Source organism: Hippopotamus amphibius, chromosome 17 (genome assembly GCF_030028045.1).
Source record: "Hippopotamus amphibius kiboko isolate mHipAmp2 chromosome 17, mHipAmp2.hap2, whole genome shotgun sequence".
In the NCBI taxonomy this organism is placed as follows: domain Eukaryota; kingdom Metazoa; phylum Chordata; class Mammalia; order Artiodactyla; family Hippopotamidae; genus Hippopotamus; species Hippopotamus amphibius.
Window position 1 is genome coordinate 25,750,601 of NC_080202.1, and position 23,025 is coordinate 25,773,625.

The 23,025-nt window shown below is 42.6% G+C and overlaps 1 protein-coding gene across 3 annotated transcripts in view; it reads left to right on the forward strand.

The window, feature by feature from the left end:
* Positions 1-23,025, forward strand: part of TEX14 (testis expressed 14, intercellular bridge forming factor) — a 100,072-nt gene that overhangs the window by 71,456 nt on the left and 5,591 nt on the right. For 2 of the 3 annotated variants that reach the window (XM_057715802.1, XM_057715800.1), the window contains 12 exons: positions 1,230-1,502; positions 2,317-2,417; positions 4,008-4,127; positions 5,620-5,686; positions 9,374-9,455; positions 12,018-12,080; positions 12,599-12,726; positions 13,367-13,572; positions 14,594-14,690; positions 15,914-15,982; positions 20,187-20,264; positions 21,002-21,101. In XM_057715802.1, coding sequence (XP_057571785.1) covers positions 1,230-1,502; positions 2,317-2,417; positions 4,008-4,127; positions 5,620-5,686; positions 9,374-9,455; positions 12,018-12,080; positions 12,599-12,726; positions 13,367-13,572; positions 14,594-14,690; positions 15,914-15,982; positions 20,187-20,264; positions 21,002-21,101 — 1,384 coding nt within the window. The remainder of the gene's footprint in view (positions 1-1,229; positions 1,503-2,316; positions 2,418-4,007; positions 4,128-5,619; positions 5,687-9,373; positions 9,456-12,017; positions 12,081-12,598; positions 12,727-13,366; positions 13,573-14,593; positions 14,691-15,913; positions 15,983-20,186; positions 20,265-21,001; positions 21,102-23,025) is intronic. The other variant, XM_057715803.1, reaches the window with a different exon arrangement.

Consider the following 23,025-nt stretch of genomic DNA (forward strand, 5'->3'; position numbering starts at 1 on the left):
ACGTGGTTGTTATCTGTAAGTACACAGCCTGTATTGCATTGTCCTCCCATGTTCTTTTCTTGTTAGATCATTCCATTTTAAAAGCAAGACCTTTCTGATTATAAACTGCAGAAGGCTTTTTTTCATTTCTAGACTATATAGGAAATACTTCTATTCTACATGTGTGTGTATATATATATGTATGTTTTTAAAATTTATTTATTAAAAACTGTATTTATTTATTCATTTATTTATTTATTGGCTCTGTTGGGTCTTCGTTGCCACACGTGGGCTTTCTCTAGTTGCGGCGAGCCAGGGCTTCTCTTTGTTGTGGTGTACGGGCTTCTCATTGCAGTGGCTTCTCTTGTTGTAGAGCATGGGTTCTAGGAACACGGGCTTCAGTAGTTGTGGCTCACGGGCTCCAGAGCACAGGCTCAGTAGTTGTGGTGCACAGGCTTAGTTGCTCCACTGCATGTGGAATCTTCCCGAACCAGAGATTGAACCTGTGTCCCTGCATTGGCAAGTGGATTCTTAACCACTGTGCCACCAGGGAAGTCTATATATATATATTATGTACGTATGTATGTGTGTATGTGTGTGTATATATATATATATATATATATATATAATGTAACACATGTAGTAAAACTATACAATATAGATATTTAATGTATAATAACATTATTAAGGTAGAGAGCTTGCAGTGTCACTTTCACATACTCTGTGGGCATTATCCTTTTGTATCAGTTTAATCTTGTAAGCTTAAAAGGATATAGCATCTGTGTTTTTTGATACTACTGCTAATTGACATTGCAAAAGTATAGAAAATTTGAGTGAAAACACACATGAACACATATATAGGAATTCCCAGAATATGAGCTCAGCGTGGTCTAGAAAGGCTAGGCAAACTCAAATAGAATTCTTTCCATTAGTCTCTACAGACTAGGGGCTTCAAATGTCGTTTTCTTATAAAATCTTCACAGCAAGAAGGTCCATCTACAAGTTTTCTGTTGCCTTTTACTCTAATTCAACAATAAGGGCTGTAACTAACTGAAATTCTGCCTTTCCCTCACTCTGTCAATTCTCTCCTCTGTTTCAAGCCAAGCAGGGCAAGCTAAGGATGATGCAATTCCAAAAAGGCAGTCATTGTGACAATATGAGCTATAAAACATTATGTAACTCTTTAAGAATCTAGAGCTTTTGTTTCCAGCATTCACAGTGCTGTTTTAAATGCTTTCTCTTACATCCAGCGGAGGTGAAAGAAATGGCAGAGAAAGCAGCTACTGGGCAGCTGGTGGTACCTCCTTGGCATCCTCAGAGTAGTGTGACGTTAGAAAATGAGACTGAAAACGAGCCTGATCCCCTGCTGCAGCTCCCTGCTAGGATCCCTGAGCACGTGGATTGGCAGCGAGCTGTCGAGTATCCCAAGAAAAACCACGAGCCAGGAGGAAGTGGCAAAACAGACAGCAGTGACCACAACAGTGACCAGCATGGCAGACAGCCAGGGCCTCAAAGTTCTCCCAGTAAGTTCAGTTGGACGAATCAGGGTAGGTGAGCTCTATCAAGTTGTCAGCTTTCAAAAATAAGTAAACCTCCTAGAATATTTCTTTTGGTCTTCTTGCCTTTCCTGTCTGTCTGGGATCCTGCATTCCAGGGGGAAGGCAGCATACTTTCTAATTCCACTGTCCTTCAGACAGATAAAGAAGTCCAGAGATCTGTGAGTGTTTCTATTACTGGAGCAGATTCCTTTGTCCAAAGGAAGTAAAATAATCTCCATGCACTGACCCTGGACCTGGGTCTAACCTCGCAAAGAACTGAACCTTTTACCTACTGCCCACTTCTTTGCATTGCATTTTAAGCCAGAAAAACTCCACTGGTTCTCAGAGAGTCTATGCCTGAGGAACTGAAAGACAAATGATACTTACTGTCATCACTTTTAGAGATTTGCAGCTGAAAACTGAAGACTGTATTTCCACCTGATAATTTGCTTCCAGTCAGGGCATGGGATATCATTTCACAGTTGTTTGCAAATCAAAGAAAGGTACATCTAAAATTATTATCCATTTTAGGTCGAAAATCTCTTGGTTTGGATTTTTTTGGTATTTAAAATCTGTTCCTTGTCAAGCATCACTCTTGAATGGGTGGGCAAAAGGGTAGATGATCCAGGGCCACATGCTGGGGCCAGGCTAACCTAACAGTCTCCACTTTGTTTTGACATATGAAACATGGCCACCCTTGGCAGAATATGCATACATCTCTTCCCTCACGCCACCCTTTGCCCCTTCTATGCCATTTGAATATCACCGAATGACCATGATTGTGTGTTATAATCATTAGGTATCAGGCACCTGCCCCCCAGAAAAAATGAGCAGCCAGAGCATAGTGAAGTCTTTCAAGCAAATTCTGATGCATCTGTGGTTGTTGAGAAGTCTTACAGCGTAAGTCATACAACCTGGTGAGCCAACTTGAACCCAAGGACCTGCTAGATCTGAGTTGTTATGTATTATGACATTGAAATAATATCTAGAGTAGTTCTTTTTTGTTGGAGCATGTACCCTCATGTCTCTGACATGAATGAAGAAGTCTTTCCTCCCTGCCTGATACTTTTTGAGTTAGTTCGGCTCAAAGCATTGTGTATATTGGAGCTTGGGGAAGACACAGACAGGTGTTAGATTCAGCTCTGACCCTTGAGCTTTCTGTCAAGTTGACTAGACAAGACCAACTCTTAAAACACGGTCAGTTACCAAAGCTCATGACTGAGGTCAGACTGAAGTAGGAAAAGCAAGGCCAGGGTTGTGATGAGAGTACCTTCACCTGTAATGTCATCGAAGACCCAATTTCAGCTTTCAACTGAGTGGAAGGAATGCGTTCATGCCTGAAGACTATGCCTCAGCAAGATGCCTGAGATGCAGTCATTTCCTAGCATTTGCACTGGGGTAACAGCCTTACTTCAGGGATTGAATGCGTTCTTCAAGCATGCAGTTGGGCCATAGTCCAGCCAGAGTAAGGAACTAAAATTTCTGTAATTGTCATTGACGTGGGGCCACAATCGTTTGAAGAATATAAACAGCAATTGAGAATGAAACAAAGTAAAAAGCCAATTGTGATAACATTTGAGGTCTTTCAAAGAACATACTATTGTATTTAATAATGGCACACAGACCACTCACAGGACCATTTATTCTTCCTCTCATGTGAGGGCTGGAAGGACATGCCACATTAAGTATACTGGCTTGGCTCGAGAAGCAGGTCTGTCAGGGAAGTGGGGAAGGTATGGGAGGCCAGGCTTGTCTGAGAAATTTCAGTTTGACAGGAGAGGTTAAGGAAAGCAGCTGCTAAGTGTATAGAGGAGGAAGTGTGGCAAAAGTAATGTCTAAGCAAATAAACCACAAAACCTCTGGAAAGGGATGATTGAAGGTGAGAAAAGGAGCGAGTTGTCTGGCCATGTGGTGATCAGGGCCTGAACATAGAGAAATAGCAGAAAAGGAAGGGGTAGAGCAGAGACGCTGAAGAAATAACTTAGTTTAAATTATTTTATTGTTATTATTGAGATTGCATTGCTGTTTTTAAAATCATGCTTCTTCACTTGCTTGCCTGTAAATGGAAATACCTAAGGGCGTCCCAGTTCTGAGCAGCCTCAGCCTGGAGGATGATGCCAATACATGGACTGTATCTATGCCCTTGAGGATGAGGGTGTTTAAATTCAGTCCCCAGCTTGAGTTGTCTAGGGCCTTTCTTCTTCCTGTGAGTTTTAGAGCAAAAAGTTCACCCAGCCTCCCCCCACTTCCACTGTGCAGGTAAGGATGTTGAGATTCAGGACTGTCATTGGTCGCACTTGCTCCAGAGGGTTCACAGCTCACTGTGGGGAAGGAGGCAGAGGTACAAGTAGGCAGGAAGGGCCCAGAGAGTGCCACCCTGACCACAGAGTAATTTTAGATGCCCCATCATTAACACTGCATCCAGCGTATGTGAAGGGGGTTGTTTACCATAAATGCCAACTTAAAAGTGATTTCTTTCATTATTAATAGGATCAGTCTGTGCAATCAACTTGTTCACCAGAGTCTTCTGAGGACATAACTGATGAATTTCTAACTCCAGACCATGAATATTTTTACTCTTCAACTGCTCAAGAAAGCTTGGCTCCAGAGGTAAAAATTTATAGTTCAGGATAAAGTACATGTTCAGCTTTCTCCATTGCCTTATTCCTTTAAAATTATTTTTATTAAGAAAAATAGCTTACACATAAAAGTATATAATGTCAATTTATCAGTGTTTTCATGTGTTTTGGAAAAACACGTGAAAAATAAGATGGTTGATAAAGAAGACCGTAAGCAGCTTCTCCCAGAGCTGTGGTTCCTGCATTTGCACAGCACTTTGTACCTTTCTTTCCAAACCCTTTCCTTCATGTTACCTAATTCACACACGCTTCCTGAGGGGAAGAGAAGGCAGCCTGCTTTTATTTCTCTGTATGAAGAAGAACTGGTAATGGCAGATGTCGGGAGTTAGCCCTGGCCTGACCAGCTTTAGTGGTGGGAGAGCCAGGAAGAGAGGCACAGGGTTAGCAGTGAATGTGAGGCTGCCCAGTGCACGGGGCTTTCTCTGGGATCTGCCTAGCTTTTTAAATTGATTTATTTATTTGGTTGTGCTGGGTCTTGGTTGTGTCAGGCAGGCTCTTTAGTTGTGGCATGCAGACTCTTAGTTTGAGGCATGTGTGTGGGTTCTAGTTCCCTGACCAGGGATTGAACCCGGGCCGCCTGCGTTGGGAGCTCGGAGTCTTAACCACTGCACCACCAAGGAAGTCCCCTGCCTAGCTTTTGCAAGAACCTGTTTATACAGAGTATTTTCATTCACAAAATGAAACTCATTGGATTCTCTTATTTACTTATGTAGTTTCTACTTCACCTCTCCCATAACCTGCCTCTTTGGAGGCTCTTACCAATAAGGAAGGTAGGGTAGAGGAAAGAGAGCATTGTGAGTGTCAGTCACAATCACAGTGATACATCAAAAAGTGTAGTCTGCCCTTGTCGGCACTTCTGAGAACTCAGAGCAATTTTCCATACGTATATATATATATGTACATGTAATATGTAGGTGCATATAAAAAGCATAACAGAAAAGTACACACATCCTTAGTGTACAGCTCATGAACTTTTACATGCTGAACACACTCATGTAGCCAGCCCCCAAATAATGAAACCATCCCCCATTCCTCAAAAGACCTCCTTGTGTTTCCTCCCACTCACTGCCTCCCCTCAAAGGAAACACTGTTCTGACTTCTCACCCCATAGAGTAGCTTTGCAGTGTGAGCCATCTTTCCTACCTTCTTTGGCTTTTCTGATAAAGCTCCCAGGAATCAAAACATCGTTGTTGGAAGGTTGGGGTGAGGAAGGGATAATGATATAAAGAAGGGAAAAGTCGCCCAATTCTGCCTCACAATGGGAGATGGGGGAGGGCTTGTTGTTGAGGAGAAACAGATAGTACAAATATGTTCTTAATGTCTGTGAAGAAGGTTTGTTCTTTTTCTGTAAAAGATGCAGGAACCTTATGAAGATTTTCAAGGTTTAAGAACATCAGGAAATTCTCTCTTCACCTTTTGATGATGTGTCTGCCTCCAGTGACCCTCCTTTCCTTCTTTTGTAGGCCTCAAGTCCCATTGAAGAAGACTTTGAAGGAGTACAGCCTGCTTGTGCCCACCCTCAAGCCTCTGGTAATATGCCCTCAGGGCAGATTCCTTTGAGAATCCCTCATCTTCACTTCCCAAGTTTAGAGTGGAAAGGTCCTTAGAGATAACCTTCCAGGCCTTTCCTTTTACAGATAAGAAAGCTTAAGCTCAGTGATTTCCCCTCATTAGCACAAAATCCCTGCCCCTCACTAGCCTCATGGCATCCATACATCATGTTATTTATATCTCCCCTTGCATTCTTTTTTTTTATATATATTTTATTTATTTATTTATTGGCCCCATTGAGTCTTAGTTGCATGCGAGCTCTTCGTTGTGGTGTGCAGGCTTCTCTCAAGTTGTGGCGTGCGGGTTTTCTCTTCTCTAGTTGTGGTGCATGGGCTCCAGGGTACATGGGCTCTGTAGTTTGCAGCACACAGGCTCTCTAGTTGAGGCGTGCAGGCTTAGTTGCCTCACAGTATGTGGGATCTTAGTTCCTGACCAGGGTTCGAACTTGCATCCCCTGCATTGGAAGGTGGATTCTTTACCACTGACCACCAGGGAGGTCCCACCCCCTTGCATACATTATAGCAGTTGCCTCATCTTCTTCGGCCTCCCAGCCCCCACCCCGTAGTCTCTTTCCCTAGATTTCAGGCTCTTTTGTGGCACATAACAGGTGTTCAGTTATCCCTGCTGAGCTGACCTGAGGGATTGGCCTAGGCCACATAGCTAGTTATTGACACAGTGACAACCAGAACTAGGTTTCCATGTCCTCCTCTACCCCAAAAGGCAGAGTTTCACCGTGATTGTCCTTTGGTTGCTTGGCATCTTAGCAAAGGGTTAATAATAAGCAATAGTCTAGAAACAGTAAATGCTGGAGAGGGTGTGGAGAAAAGGGAGCCCTCCTGCACTGTTGATGGGAGTGTAATTGGTTACAGCCACGATGGAAAACAGTATGGAGGTTCCTTAAAAAATAGAAATAGAACTACCGAATGACCCAGTAATCCCACTACTGGGCATATACCCTGAGAAAACCATAATCCAAAAAGAAACGTGTCACAGTGTTCATTGCAGCACTATTTACAATAGCCAGGGCATGGAAGCAACCTGAATGCCCATCAACAGATGAATGGATAAAGAAGATGTGGCACATATATACAATGGAATATTACTCAGCCATAAAAAGGAATGAAATTGAGTTATTTCTAGTGAGGTGGATGGACCTAGAGTCTGTCATACAGAGCGAAGTAAGCCAGAAAGAGAAAAACAAATACTGTATGCTAACTCATATATGTGGAATCTAAAAAATGGTACTGGTGAACTCTGTAACAGGGCAAGAATAAAGATGCAGATGTAGAGAATGGACTTCAGGACATGGGGGTGGCAGCAAAGGGGAAGCTGGGACGAAGTAAGAGAGCAGCATTAACTTATATCCACTACCAAATGTAAAATAGATAGCTAGTGGGAAGCTGCTGTATAACACAGGGAGATCAACTCGGGGATGGGTGAGGACTTAGAGGGCTGGGATAGGGAGGGTAGGAGGGAGTCGCAGGAGAGAGGGGATATGGGGATATATGTATAAATACAGCTGATTCACTTTGTTGTACAGCAAAAACTGGCACAATAGTGTAAAGCAATTATATTCCAATAAAAAGCTTAAAAAAATAATAACTAATAGTACAGTCAACATAACATGGTTCCCTTGGTTCTATATAACTTAGCAGCTGCTTTCCATTACATGGAAAGTTAACCTTGGGTCAGCAGCTGGGGTGTGGCACAAGGTAAGACATAAATGAACCACAGGTTCTGATACAGACATTAAAAAAATTGTACACTTTTGCTCTTTTAAAGTATGCAACCATCTATTTTTTTTTAATAAATTTATTTATTTATTTATTTATTTATGGCTTTGTGGGGTCTTCATTGCTGCTTTCTCTAGTTGCAGTGAGCTGGGGCTACTGTTCAACACGGTGCGCAGGCTTCTCATTGTGGTGGCTTCCCTTGTAGTGGAGCACAGGCTCCGGGAGCGTGGGCTTCAGTAGTTGTGGCACACGGGCTCAGTAGTTGTGGCTCTCGGGCTTTAAAGCACGGGCTTAGTTGCTCCGTGGCACATGGGATCTTCCTAGACCAGGGATGGAACCCGTGTCCCCTGCATTGGCAAGCGGATTCTTAACCACTGCACCACCAGGGAAGTCTGCAACCATCTATTTTTAAAACCAGAGTTATCCACCTACCGAGCCATGTAGCTCAGCCCATGGTCATGTCTCAACAGTCTGAGCCCAGGCTGGGTGGGTTTAGGTTCTAAATGTACTCCCTTCCTTTTACTGTGTACTCTAGCTTCCATCTCTAACCTGATTCAGGCCCCCGTCACAGTCATAAGCATTTTAAGAAGCTGTCAGCTTATAGGTGAACAGTTAACTTCTCAGGACAGTATATATATCTGGCCACCCAGCTCTTTCTGCGTGAGCCTGACTTGTGCATGGCCTCCTCACTTGTGTTTGGAAGAGAGTTAGATAGAGAAGTTATGGGGCAGGCAGATCAGAAAACCAGGGCTAGTTGGATATGAACATCTAAAGTATGTGTAGAAGCCACTGATTTCTACTCTCTTTCCTCCTTTTAGCCCCTCTCTTCCCCCTTTACCGCTAGGGCTCTGATATATCAATATATGCTCTCCATACCAGGCAATACAGAAGGGGTAACAGTTGGATACATGCTAGGTTCCACGCCCAGTTCTGCCACTGATTTTTTTTCTGCATGACTTGTGCATGTCACTCGACCCCGGGGCCTCACTTTCCCTTCATGTAAAGTAAAGGAGAAAGTTAGATTCTAAAATCTCTGAGTTCCCCTCCAGCTCTAAATTGTGCTTATTAGGAATTCATTTATGCTTTCTAGGTGTTTATGCTTTCTAGACATTTGAAAGAGAGTGGCAAGAAGTAGAACCCCGATGCTTCTCCACTGGTGGCGTTTCAGTGTCTTGGCTTCTGCTAAAGGTGGCACTTTTATAGTGGGCCTCCCATTGCCTGCCAGACCACCTCCTGGACCAAGAGAATGGCAGGGGGATCATCAGCATTTGCCGACAGGGCAGGCTGGTCTGTCTGTCCTCCTCTCTATAAACCAGAGCTATGTAATAGCGGGAAGGAAAACGAATACTGGCCTTGTGTGCCCAGAGGCCTGCCAAGTACCTTACTGAGAACTGGGGAGGAGCAACTTCAGATGCTTGAGCCCAACGAGAACAGAAGACAGTTGAATTAGCTCCTTAATACTCAAGACCCCACCCCCACTCTTTAAGTGGTGTTTGGTGGCCAAGAGACACAGTTAGCTTTCTGGGAATGCCCAGCTAATGCTGTTTTCTATTTGAGATCTTCAGTGAACAAACAGTTCTTGGTTTCAACGCCCTCTGGTGTCTGCTGACAGGAACCAGGTCAGTTTGCCTTCCAGAAAAGACAAAACAACACTTGTCTCCAGAAATAACTGTGCGGTTATAACTGAAAGGCCAGTAAATGGCTTGATTGTATTCTGAGTGTCAGAATATAGTTCTCCCCTCTGAGCAAGGAAAATAAACTTTCAGAGCAAAAACTTCTTCTACAGTACTCACTCCACACCCAATTAGAAAGCACGGTGTTTATGCAGATTATTTCTTATTCTGGACCAGACCAAGGAACATTCTACAGAATGAAAATAATAATCTGGGTTGGTAAAAATTCACCAAAAAATGCATTTACTTTATTCTTTCAGGTGAAGAAAAGTTACAAATGAGAAAAAACCTTGGAAAGAATGCTGAAATTTTGACCAGGTCTCAATTCCAACCTATACAAAGGTATATGCCGTTACCTTATTCACAGTTTCAGACTCATAGGAGTAATGTTAATTGATGGTAATGCCCCATATTTATACGTTACTCTTCTTCAAATATAATAGCCACCATGTTGTAATAGTAAGCTTTGGGCAGCTTAGCTTTGTTAGGACTTGTTCAGCAGAATTGTGAGGGGTCGTGAAAAGGAGTTGTTATCTGTATTCAGATCCTGGCTCTGCTTTTCTAACTGTGTGACCTTGGTCAGTTTCCCAACCCTTCTCTTCTAGCTCCCCACTTGTAAAATAGTGATAAGAATCATCAATGGACATATTCTTAATTGAAAAAATGCACAACAATGTGGGTAATTTAATACCATCTGTATCAAAATGAGAGGGAGATACCTATAATCCTTGTAGTGTGTCCAACATTTCTGGAAGGCTGTATAGTGGTTAACTCTGGAGAGAGAGTCCAGAGGTTTGCTGTTGGAATGTTTTACCATGGGCACGTATTACTTTTGAAATAAAAAGCTGCTCTTTTTTTTATTTTGCTTTTTTTTTTTTTTTTTTTTTTTACTTTTACAAATGAGAAAGAGAAATTCCATCTGGTTAAGGAAAGTTTCTATAGACAACATTGAGTTTTATTTTTTCACCTCTCTTAAATAATATATTTTCAATTCTACTGAATAAATGGAAGATTCTAAATTCAAAATTCAAAAAAGAATTCTTACGGGGAATGTTGACATAGCGATTAAAAGTAATAATATGACTTCTGGGCATTTATTCCAGAGAAATCAAGAATTATGTTTACACAAAAACACATAACACGAATGTTTATAGCAACGTTATTCATAATAGTCCAAATCCGGAAACCCAGATGTCGGCTAACAAGTAAATGATTTAACAGACTGTGGGTACAGCCATGCCATGGAATACTCCTCAGCAATAAAAAAGAATGCCCTATTGGTACATGCAACAGCAGGGATAAGTCTGCAGAGAACTATGCTGAGTGGAAAAAGCAACGCCTCCCGCGAAGTTATTTACTATATGACTCCACTTATATAAAATCCTCGAAATGATAAAGTTATAGAAATAAGGAATAAAGGAGTAGTTTCTAGGAGTTAAGAAAGAGATGGGAATGGGAGGGAAATAGACACAGCTATAAAAGGGCAACGTGAGGGGTCCTTGTGGTGGAAATGTTCTGTATCTTGACTGTGTCAATGTCGATATCTTGGTTGTGATATTGTTCAATAGATTTGCAAGATTTACCATTGAGGGAAACTGGGTAAAGTGTATTTATTAAAACTGCATATGAATGTACATACAGTTATTTCAAAACAAGAAGGTTAATTAAAAAACTAATAAGAGAGGCTAAGTGCCTGGTACAGTAGCATTCAATTTTACTTTCTCCCTTCTGGGCCTCAGTTTCCTTGTCTATGATAATGACAGCTAGTCTTTCCTAAGTAGCTGCCATATGCAGGTACTCTGTTTTGTCAAATTTAGTTCATATAACAACCCTCTGATTTCGCCAACAGAGAAAGCAAAGTTCAGAGAGTTTTTCCCCTTAGGTTGTGCAGTTAGTGAGTAGCTATATCATTGGGACAGGCTAGATTATGTTATGTAACACACAACTCCCAGATTTTAGTGGCTTAAAACAAGAAAAACTTATTTCATGCTCATGCTCCGTGTCCATCATGGGTTGGCCAGGAGTGTTCTGTGCTGTATTACCTTGTCAGAAACCCACACCGAGGGAGACTCCGTCTTCGTGCTTCCTTTCCTGCTGAGGCAGGACAGAAGGAAACATGCCCTGGGTTTTTAAAAAGTTTCTGCCCCACAGTGAATCAGATCAGTTTTCACTTACATTTCACTGGTTAAAACAAGTCATATGGCCATTTATATAAATTAGGAGGGCCAAAAAGTACAGTCCTATGTTGTGCTCAGAAGGAGAAACAAGTATTTAGTGAACAGAGTTAATAGTCACAGCTCAATCCAAAATCCATGCTCTTTCCTTTATACCATTGGTGTCCTAGGATTGCTGCAAAGATTAAAAATGTGGAAACATCTGGAAGGATTTAGCATGGGATCAGGCTTATAGTTTGTGTTTGAGTATTGAAAATGAATCTTAAATATTGGTTACAGTAGAAGCAGGTCAAGTTTGTCTTTAGAATTTTTTTCTGGACATTTTTTGGCACAAGCCTCTCTTGGCCTCCCCTGAAAGTCCATGCCAGGAAGCTGTTTCACAGCTGGTAAGGCCCCATGGCTGCGTCCCTTGCTCCAGCCTCTATCCCCAGCAAAGTTTCCGTGCTCCTTTGATTTCCTCAGGAGCTTGCTCAGTCAGTAGCATCATTGGCTGATGGGCTGACCCTTACGGAGTATTTATTCAGTCTCTGAAGAGGAAACAGAGGCCCAGACATGCCTGAGAACATGTGGCTAGTTAGTAGCAGAGGCAGGATCAGAACCCTCACTTTCCACTTTGAGTTTAGCGCCCTTCCTGCTGCCTCTCACACTGGGCCAATAACTGGTACCTGTACCACGGTATTGCACTCTGCTGGCAGGGGATTTATATAATTTTCTCACGTTCTCTCTACAGTACTGGAGGCGAACAAGAGGAAACATTAAAGGAGTCACCAGAGGAAATGAAAGAGAAAGACATGTATGGCCACCAAAAGTTACTTAAGGATTCTGTGCAAAATCTTGGTTTTAGGGGAATAGTGTTTCCTTGTTTGTGAGAGTCTGTGTTCTTCTCATTTTTATGTGTGCATTTAATGTGAGCCTGTTTCTTCTTTCACCAAAAAGCTGTTGGGATAATGTGATCTAAATTAATAGCATCTTACAATCAAGGAAGTACAGTGATAATAAGAATATAAGTTTATGCTTGAGGTAGATTAAATCTCTTTTCCACATAAATATACTTTCACCTATGGAATTTATTTTTAGCTGCTGAGATATGTTTAAAGTTAGTACCTCTTTTTAAGATATTCTCTAATATTCTCTTTAAGATAACTTAAATATTTTGTAGATATCTTATGAATATTCTAAGATACTCTTTGATTTTGGCCTCTTGCCAAATAAAGATTTTTGTGAAGAGCATCTTTAAAAAGTACCTCTTAGTAATACAGTGTTTGATTTCTCTTAACATCTCCCAGTTACTCTGTGCTTTTAATTCTTTAGATCATTGACAGACATTCAAGACCTGTCTAGTATCCCCTATGAACAAGACAGTTCTTTTAAGGAAGTCACATGCAAAACACCCAAAATAAACCACGCACCTACAAGTGTCAGCACTCCGCTCAGCCCAGGTAATCGCTCGCAGGGGGTGTTCTGGGAGAGGAACTAACAGCCCCTGCCTTGCTGGCTGTGGGAAACCAGGCTGCAGGATCAGACCTGGGGTGTCCTCTCACAGTGCGGACTGGTTTCTTTAGGGCCAGAGCTGAAGGGGATAATCCCATGGGAGGCCAGGCAGCGGTGGTGGTGGTGGTGATTAACCAGCTGTAAGGAGATTTTTTTAACTCTAGAAATAGAGACATACAAATGCAGAGTCTACTTTGTACACGAAGCACTGTACGAAGCACTGTTGAATTTAGTGCAAATTCTGTAACTTAAAAGTTACAAACTAGAGTTTGTAACTTAGAACCTTGTACTTAAACATATATAGTTCTGAGTCCTGCGACCTCATACAGCCAGCATCAAATATCCTCTCTCCAGTGTCCTTATTTCCAGTATATTTGTGGTTCAGATAATCTCCCTTTATTTAGATGGCTAAGTGTAGAGACTATCATTTTTTATACCTTGAGGAGCTTTGTCGCAGATTAGTGATTATTTCAGTTATTGACAGTTTGGAAAATCCCTGTTGTAGGTATAGAGTTTTGTGGGGTTTTTGTTGTTGTGTTTAAATAATGCAAAGGATCCAGACACTAACTGCCCTCTTTTCTACAACAGGGTCAATTTCTTCAGCTGCTAGCCAGTATAAGGACTGCCTTCAGAGTATCACATTTCAGGTTAAAACAGGGTCTGCTTCGTGCTGGAGCAGTCAAGAATCTATTCAAACTTTGTCTGATAAATTTACAACTGTCCGAGAGAAAGCAAAGAGCCTAGATTCCCTTCTTACTTCCTCTGAAACTCTTCCTTCAAGACTCACTAATCTCGTAAGTATACTGACTGTGTTGCATACTCATGGAGTGAGTCCAAAGGTGTCATTGATCCAAAGGCCAAGATTTCTCCATGTCTGTTTTACAAAGAAAGCAAGAAGTAGGCTGGGTCCTCTCCAGGCATCCCTGGAGCTCCTCTCTGAGGCTGTGTTGTAGAAGGGATCCTGTTTTGTGCCCTTTTTCTTCCCCCACGGGGAAATAGTCCTGTAGAGCCAGCCTCTGCCATAGCTTATGATGCTACCTTCATCTGCATCGCTCTTTCTACCTTACCATATCTTCTGTGCTAAGTGGGGGCTTGAGTTTTCCTTCCTCCATGAAGCTTCCTCTTGTTAGCTCTTTGAGAGTTTTGATTGACCTCTACCTTCTCTGAACTCCAGAACCAAAAATCTGCAGTAAAAACACATAATGGCACCTTCTTGCTTCCTCCCCCTCCCAGTGCTGTTTGTTTGTTGGTTTTCTTCTCTCTCTCCCTCATATTTCATATATGTAGTCTCTTTAAGAAAACTACAAGCTGTTTACTTGGTAATGCTCATTAAAAACCTGTTGACTGACCATTCTATAGGCAGATTGAGTACTTGGCCCTCAATGAAAAATTGACTGTCATCTTCTTTGGGCATTTGACTCACAAAAGATCTCACTCTGAAGCAGGGAAATAAAGGATTTTATGCTCTTGTTCAGCAAACTGTTAATGGGGCAGATTCTAAGTGCCAGGCACTATGCCAGGCCCTCTTCTTGGCATCCAGAAGTGAATAAGAAAGTCCCTGCCCTGAAGGAGCTCACTGCCTATTGAGAAAGACTGGCAAGATGTAACGCAGACGTAAAAACTGAGAGCCGTGGAGGCAGAGACAGGTGGGAAGGCTTCCAAGAGGAGATAACAATTGAATGTTTGACTCACTCAACAAAACAAGTGGCTTCTTCCGTCAGTGATACACAAGCTTAATCTTGGAAATGATTGAGCACAACGGGCCTTTTCAGCTTAATACATGTGTCAGTTACCATGTTTATGTCTTACTTGTAGAAAAGATTGCCTGCGTTTACTGGGGCTGGTTCCTCCAGCATTGCTAAGGCACCTGACACGTCATTCTGTGCCACTCAGAGAAGCAGCCTGCCAAAAGGTACCTGTGTTTAATACTAAAATACAAGTTCATAACAGTAAGCCAGTTTAAGGGAGCCTTCATCTCATCTTTGATGCTATAGTAGATTCAAACAAAAATGCTGATTTCCCCTGGGTATAAAAATAAAACATACTCACTGTAGAAAACTTGGAGAATAAAGAAGAGCTTAAAAGAGAAAACCACCACCATTCTACCATCATTTTTTAACCTCCTACACTATTTTGGTGCATATCTTTTTTATATTTTTAGAAATACACCCCCCAAATATATATATATATACACACACATGTATATTTATGTAATATATATATATGTTTTCTAGCATCGTTGAGATCATATAGCGTATCAGCTCTGGCCTGCTACTTTTTCTTTAATGATATATGTTAGGATATCCACTTGTCAGTAAAAATTATTCATAACTATATGTCATGGCTGCACAGAAGCCCATTCTACATATGTTGCTTAACCATGCCCTTATGTTGAAAATGTATATTGTTTTCCAATTTTTGCTCTTTGTACAAAAATCTTTTTTTTTTTTTTTGTACAAAATCTTTATCTGAACCTCTGATCTTTTCCTTAGGATAGAGTCTTAGAAGACAATTTCCAAATCAAAGGGTATGAGAGCGTTAACAGCTTTTGAGGCATAATTGCCTTTGCTCCATTAATCTTATTGTCTTGTGTTGTTGGTACAACTCTTAGTATTTCCCTCAGGGGGATAGAGATATTGTGAACTATGCTGAGTGAGGGGTTTTGGTTAACATTATAATTGAGCCCTTAGGTGAAGGCCCAGAGTATGGTCTCCCATATCCCCTGGGCTGATATCCCCTGGCCTGCTAATCTAGAGAGACAGGCCTCCCACTTGATGTTTTATTCATTTTGATGGGTCTAGAGCTTCTATACCCCTCCAGCAGCCTTGGTCCAAATTCGACCCCCAGACTTTTAGTAAGAATTTATACCTCACCTAGCTCATATATCCTTGGGGAAGGGTACAGATCAAGTGGTGGTGAGGTGAGGTGTGATGTAGGAAAGGGTTTAGAGTAAAAGCGAGAGGAAAGCCATTCACATATGAAGTCTCAACTAGGACCATTAATATGAGAGGCTTTCTCCCCATCTTAGCTTGTTTCATCAGTAAGCAATCCTAAGTCAAATCCATGTGGAAGCCTAGAAAATCTAGTTCAGGTCTAGTGTTGAGTCACTTTCCCCTTTATCTTTTTAAGAACTAGTAGAAGCCATCTCACAACATCACATTGATGAGCTACCACCACCATCTCAGGAGCTTCTTGATGAAATTGGTAAGGCATGTTCAGTACAGAATATACTCCATGGCCCTGCTTGTTATGGTTGCTGACCACATATGGTTCTTTGTCTCAGGTGTGAGCACCAGCACAGAAGGCCCTATGAAGGTCTGATTGAATATACAGAATTCATGAAGAGGCAGTTTTCCAATAAAATGGGCCTCAGACTACTACTGAAGCCTGGCCAGGATACTTGGCCTGTGTCTGTTGTCATTTTGTTACTTACAAGGTCTACAGTAATGATTCTAAGAGGAAATAACAACATTCAAGTGGCTTATTGTGATGAACTTCTTTTATTAAAGGAATTATTATCTCCTTTTTGAACCAAACTAGCCATACTGAAGTCTGGCAACTCGGGCCAAAACACTCTGTGCTTTCTGCTTTGCCATTAGCAGGAGATATTAAAGGTGTTGGCATTGTGGATGAATCCCTTTTCTGAGGACAGGGAAGTCAGTGGCACAAGACCTAATAAGACCAGAATTGTCCATTTCAGGCAGAGACTGAAGGATACCTGCTCAATTTTAGTTGCAGTTGATCAGCTGGCCCTGCCCAGCTGAGCTGATGCTGAAAGTAAATGGTGCATGGTAATAGAAAAATTTGGAGGGACTTCCTAGGTGGCACAGTGGTTAAGAATCCACCTGCCAGTGCAGGGGACCTGGGTTCAATCCCTGCTCCAGGAAGATTCCACATGCCATGGAGCAACTAAGCCTGTGTGCCACAACTACTGAGCCTGTGCTCTAGAGCCCATGAGCCACAACTGTTGAGCCTGTGTGCTGCAACTACTGAAGCCTGCGTGCCCAGAGCCTGTGCTCCACAACAAGAGAAGCCATCGCAATGAGGAGCCTGAGCACCACAATGAAGAGAAGCCCCTATTCTCTGCAACTAGAGAAAGCCTGCACGCAGCAATGAAGACCCAACACAGCCAATAAATAAAGTAATTAATTAATTAATTAATTTTAAAAAAAGAAACAGAAACATTTCAGGCAGGTGGTTTGCTTCTCCAGGGAGGACTGACTGCTCTCTTCTTGACAGCCTGGCTGCCCAGCCGTCATTCTCAGAGGGCACATCTCGTCAGCCCTCTGATGGCCCAGTTTCTTGGTGTGGGAACACTAGGGGGTTTCCTTAGGGGCCTCTCTTGGTTTTCAGGGTCTCTGAGGTTTTGTGTCTCATCAGGAAGAGCGAGGTGAATGATTCCATGGACAGATATGGTCTAGGCTACCCAACCCGTAGCCCCAGGCTGATGGCCTTCTGAACTTGCGTGGAGCCAGTCAGAGCTGTCAGAACCTTCCTTGGTTTCTTTCTTTTCTGTAGTCATAGGTCCTTCTTGCCTCACCACACCCGTCCCCCAATGCCACAGGGTTGTACAGGTCACAGGGTTGTTGGGTCAGGCTCTTAGGGCTCCAAGCCCACACCAGCTTTCCTCCTCTGGAACCCCTAGGGAGTCCCTGCAAATTCCTCCTCTAGCATTGCTCTCCTCCATATAATAATGGAACTGCTGCTTCTGAGAGTAGAAGTCACCCCCACATGTCCTGCTCAGGTAGACTCAGTGTTGTCTGTTTTTTGGTCACAGTTTAGGACAGTACTTGTAGGCTTCTTGCAGTTTGACCTTAGTGATACTTTTCCTCTGGATCCTGCTCTCCTCTCTGCAGTCACCATGTGGAGCCCCCATCTCAGCAGCTGTCACCAGGCTTCTGCCTGGGCTCCAACTTCTTGGCGCTGCTGTACCTCAGCATGCTCTGCAGAAACTCTTCCTCATTTCACTTATGGGAATTATCTGGGCCAGGTTTCTAGGCGATGTCTTGTACTTTGAGATGGGTCAGTAATTTTCCAGAAAGATAAAGGGCAGAGGGCACCTGAGTAGCTTCTTCTAATAATGGGTGTGCCTCCCTGATCATTGTTCATCATCATTCTGTCATTGTTTCCTCTCAGGAGAGCTTTGGGGAGTGACCTGTAGCTGACACCTGCTCTTTTGAAGGTCACACATCCAAAGCTGCAGGCTTTGTCCAGGGCCTAAAGGGGAGGGTCCTTTAGAATCTTGTAAGATCAGCAAGGGACTACTTTTAACAAGGATAAAAATGGATTTTTAAATTTCAGACTATATTAAATGATCTTATGGGGCCCCTAGATGCCCAGGGGCTGCCAGGGAGGGCTTGCTTCCTGACCTGCTAGAAGAGAGAGACCTGTGCCTGCACACAACAGGGCCGTGCCAGTGAGCCCAGGAGTCCCATCTGTGCTGCCTCCCAGCTGCCTCTCTGCTGGGCTCTGGGAGCACTTCGGGAAACTGAGCACCTCCCGCACATGAAGCAGTGTGCTGAGCTGAGCAGTGCTTATCTTAGTCTAATGATCAATTCTTTTTCTTTTTTTTTAAATATTTATTTATTTATTTGGTTGCACCAGGTCTTAGTTGCGGCAGGCAGGCTCCTTAGTTGCGGTACGCATGTGGGATCTAGTTTCCTGACCAGGCATCAAACCCGGGCCCGCTACATTGGGAGCATGGAGTCTTAACTGCTGCACCACCAGGGAAGTCCCTGATCAATTCTTTAGGAACTAGAAATTATATCCTTTGCCTTCTGTGTTTCTACAGACCAGGTTAAAAATGTGTAATTTAGGTCAATAGAGATAGGGAAAAATTTGGACTACTCTGAATTTACCAACTTTCTTTTTTCAATTTTTGTTTAGTTTTTGTTTATTTATTTATTTATTTATTTATTTATTTATTTATTTATTTATATTTATTGGCTGCGTTGGGTCTTCATTGCTGTGTGTGGGCTTTCTGTAGTTCTGGAGAGTGGGGACTACTCCTCATTGCAGTGTGCAGGCTTCTTATTGCAGTGGTTTCTCTTGTTGCAGTGCACACGCTCAGTTGCTCTGCGGCATGTGGGATCCTCCTGGATCAGAGCTCGAACCTGTGTTCCCTGCATTGGCAGGTGGAGTCCCAACCACTGTGCCACCAAGGAAGCACCTGAATTTACCAACTTTTTGAGAGTATATAAAATAGAGATTAAGCGCATAAACCTTAGAGCTAGACTGCCTGAATTCAAATTCCAATTATACCTCTTAGTATTCGTGTGATTCTAGGCAAGCTCCTTAACCTTTTTTTAAATAAATTTGTTTAATTAATTTATTGGCTGCGTTGGGTCTTCGTTGCTGCTCACTGGCTTTCTGTCAAGGGCTTCTCATTGCAGTGGCTTCTCTTGTTGCGGAGCACAGGCTCTAGGCGTGCGGGCTCAGTAGTTGTGGCTTACAGGCCCTCGAGTGCAGGCTCAGTGGTTGTGACGCACGGGCTTAGTTGCTCCATGGCATGTGGGATCTTTCTGGACCAGGGATCGAACCCGTGTCCCCTGCATTAGAAGGTGGATTCACAACCACTACGCCACCAGGGAAGCCCCTCCTTAACCTTTCTTTACCTTAATTTCCTCATCTGTTTAACAGGAATAACAATAATGTAATCAATCTCATAGGGTTCTTGTGATGATTAATTGTGAATATTAATCTTGAATTAATGTATACAAATTAGAAATAGTACCTGCTACTTAGAGTTCTGCAAGTGTTACCTATCACCATTTTTTTAATTAAGAAAATTTAAAATATTTATTTATTTTATATTTATTCATTTTGGGCTGCATCAGGTCTTAGTTGCAGCGTGCAGGCTCTTTGTTGCAGGGAACGGGCTTCTCTCTACTTGTGGCGAGCGAGCTCCAGAGTGTGTGGGCTCTGTAGTTTGTGGCACGCGGCCTCTCTAGTTGAGGCTCATGGCCTCAGTAGTTGTGGTACGCGGGCTTAGTAGTTGTGGCATGCGGGCTTAGTTGCTCCGCAGCATGTGGGATCTTAATTCCCCAATCAGGGATCAAACCCACATATCCCCTGCAATGGAAGGTAGATTCTTAACCACTAGACCACCAGGGAAGTCCCCTACTTTTATTTTCAGTGTTATATGGGATTGGATGCCTAAAACAGTGGTTCTCAAACTTCATCAGGCATCAGAATCACCTGGAGGATTTGTTAGAACACTCCCCCCCCACGCCCAGAGTTTCTGAGTCAGTAAGTCTGAGATGAGGCCTGAGAATCTGCATATCTAACACGTTCTCAGGTTATACTGAGGCTGCTGGTCTAAGGACTACTCTTAGAGAACCACTGTCCTAGAGGATGATATGACATGCAAAGGAAGAAATAAGTTGCCTTCTGCTTTATGTTGTGACAGAGCACCTGAAGCAGCAGCAGGCCTCATCCATAGTGTTGGATGAGAACACAGCAGGTCATCTGGGTATCGCTGCAAATGGTAAGCCAGACCCCCAGATCTTCTTCATCAGATTTTGCTGTAACTGTCCTTGGCAGCGTAGGGGTACATTTGGGGGAGTGTGGACCTTGAGATCAGGCACACTCCACCTCAATTCTGACTCCACTGCTTACTTTGGTATGACAGTGTTTAATGTCTCTGACCCTCAGTCATCCTCATCTGTAAAATGAGAACGATAACTCCTACCTAATGATGTTCATACATAGTGCCTGTAAGATGCTTAACAAATGTTGGCCTCCTTCCCTTCATAGGACTGCTGGCAGGATGCAGTGAGATAGCATGTGTAAAATGCCTGGCATACATTAAAGGGCACTACCCTTCCCCACCCAGATTCCTTCCATGGCTCCAATCTGGAAACATCTAACAAGTGGGAAGAGGGTGGTCCCCCAAAATAAATCTTTACAATTTGTTTTCAGGGACTCTTGCCTCCTCTTTTATGTGGCATTTCTTTCCTCTGTCTCTCTTGAGCCTTGGCACAGGCAAGGTTTCCTGTAGTTTCACCTGGCAGAGAGCTCCCCAGACCTCAGAAGCAGCTGCTGTGGATACAGGCACCCTGCAGACTGCCACCTGGCCCCCTGCTCTTCTGGGAAGAGGGGAACTCATGCATTGCAGCCTTCAGCGTCCACTGATTAGCCTTAATTTTTTGCACTCCATTTTAAGGCAGGTTTTCTCAAATTTCTTTTTGTTCTAATAAAGGTAAGTCTTTCAACTGTTTTTAGATCAAAGGCATTTAGAAGAACAAGAAACTAACAGTAATACAGAAGACAGCAGTATTTTTTGGACCGAAGAAACTCAGGATCTAGAAGAGGACACAGAGAGGTAACAGAAAAAGCTGGATTTGTTTTTTTTAAAACATTTAAAAAATGTTTTAGTGTTAGTTTATATTAGTTTTCTTCCGATACAGACAAATATGGAAATAATGGTCTTTTTTCATACTACCCTCATAGCCCCTATTCCTAAAAGGATTTTTTGTTTGTTTGTTTTGTTTTTTAAAAATGGTACTGATGAACTCAGTGACAAGAACAAGGACGCAGATACAGAGAATGGACTGGAGAACTCGAGGTTTGGGAGGGGGCGGGGGGTGAAGGGGAAGCTGAGACGAAGCGAGAGAGTAGCACAGACATATATATACTACCAACTGTAAAATAGATAGCCAGTGGGAAGTTGTTGTATAACAAAGGGAGTTCAACTCGAGGATGGAAGATGCCTTAGAGGACTGGGACGGGGAGGGTGGGGGGGACTCGAGGGAGGGTGGGGGGGGAGTCGAGGGAGGGAGGGAATATGTGGATACGTGTATAAAAACATGATTGAACTTGGTGTACCCCCCCAAAAAATAATAAATAAATAAATAAAATAAAAAAAAAAAGAAGTTCTTAATTGTGATAAAATACACATAACGTAGAAGTTTTAAGTGTACAGTTCAGTGATGCTCAGTTTATTCACGTTGTTGTGCAACTGATCTCTGGAACTTTTTCATCTTGCAAAACTGAAACTCTACACCCGTTAAACAACAGCTCCCCATTTCCCCCTCCCCTCCGTCCCCAGCAGCCACAGTTCTACTCTCTGTTTCTCTGACTTTGACTACTCTTCATATCTCATATAAATGAAATTATACAATATTTGTTGTTTTGTCCCTGGCTTATTTCACTTAGCATGATGTCTTCAGGGTTCATCATGTAGCACGCGTCAGAATTTCCTTTCTTCCTAAGGCTGAATTCCATCCTGTGTGCGTGTATCACACTTTGTTTATCCACTCATCTGCTGGTGGACACTATGTTGCTTCCACCTTTAGACTGTTATGAGTAATGCTGCTGTGAATATGAGTTTACAAATATCTCTTCAGGACACCCTGCTTTCATTTCTTTTGCATATACACCCAGAAGTGGTGTTGCTGGATCATGTGGTAAATCTATTTTTATTTTTTTGAGGAAATGCCATCCTGTTTTCCACAGCAGCTGCACCATTTTACGTTCCCACGAACAGTGCACTAGGGTTCTAGTTTCTCCACATCCTTGCCAATCCTTATTTTCTGGGTTTTTTGTTTGTTGGTTTGTTTGGTTTTTGGCTGCACCAAGTGGCATGCAGGATCTTAGTTCCCCAACCAGGGATCCAACCTGTGCCTCCTGCAGTGGAAGCACAGAGTCTTAACCACTGGACGGCCAGGGAAGTCCCTTTCTGTTTTTTTGATAGTAGCCATCCTAATAGTTGTGAGGTGATATCTGATTGTGGTTTTGATTTGCATTTCCCTAACGATTAGTGACGTTGAGCAGCTTTTCATATGTGAATGGCCATTTGTATATCTTTGGAGAAATATCCTAGTCTTTTGCCCATTTTCAAATAGGGTTATTTGTTTTTTTCTTGTAAAGTTGTTGTTTTTTGTTTTTGTTTCTACTTCATTTTGTGAGGCAAACATAGGTTTCAGTTTCTTTCAACACATTTTAGTTAAAGAGAATGTTTAGATCTTTCTAGCCAAGTAAGAGAAGATGGGGGCAAGCATCCAGACAGTTCAGTCTGAACACACAAGTTTGCCTCAAGAAACCCAGTTCCCTTCCTGACTTGGAGCTCTCCTTTGACCTGTGTTGTAAGGTAAACCACTTGCGCTCACTTCCTTTGCCTCCTGACTTCTCTTGCTTTGTCTGAACTGTCATTCAGGGTCAGGACTGGGAGCAGGTGAGTGTGACACACTCCTTGGGCACAAAATTGAAGGAGGCACAAAAAACTCAGAAGTCAAGACGAGTACTAT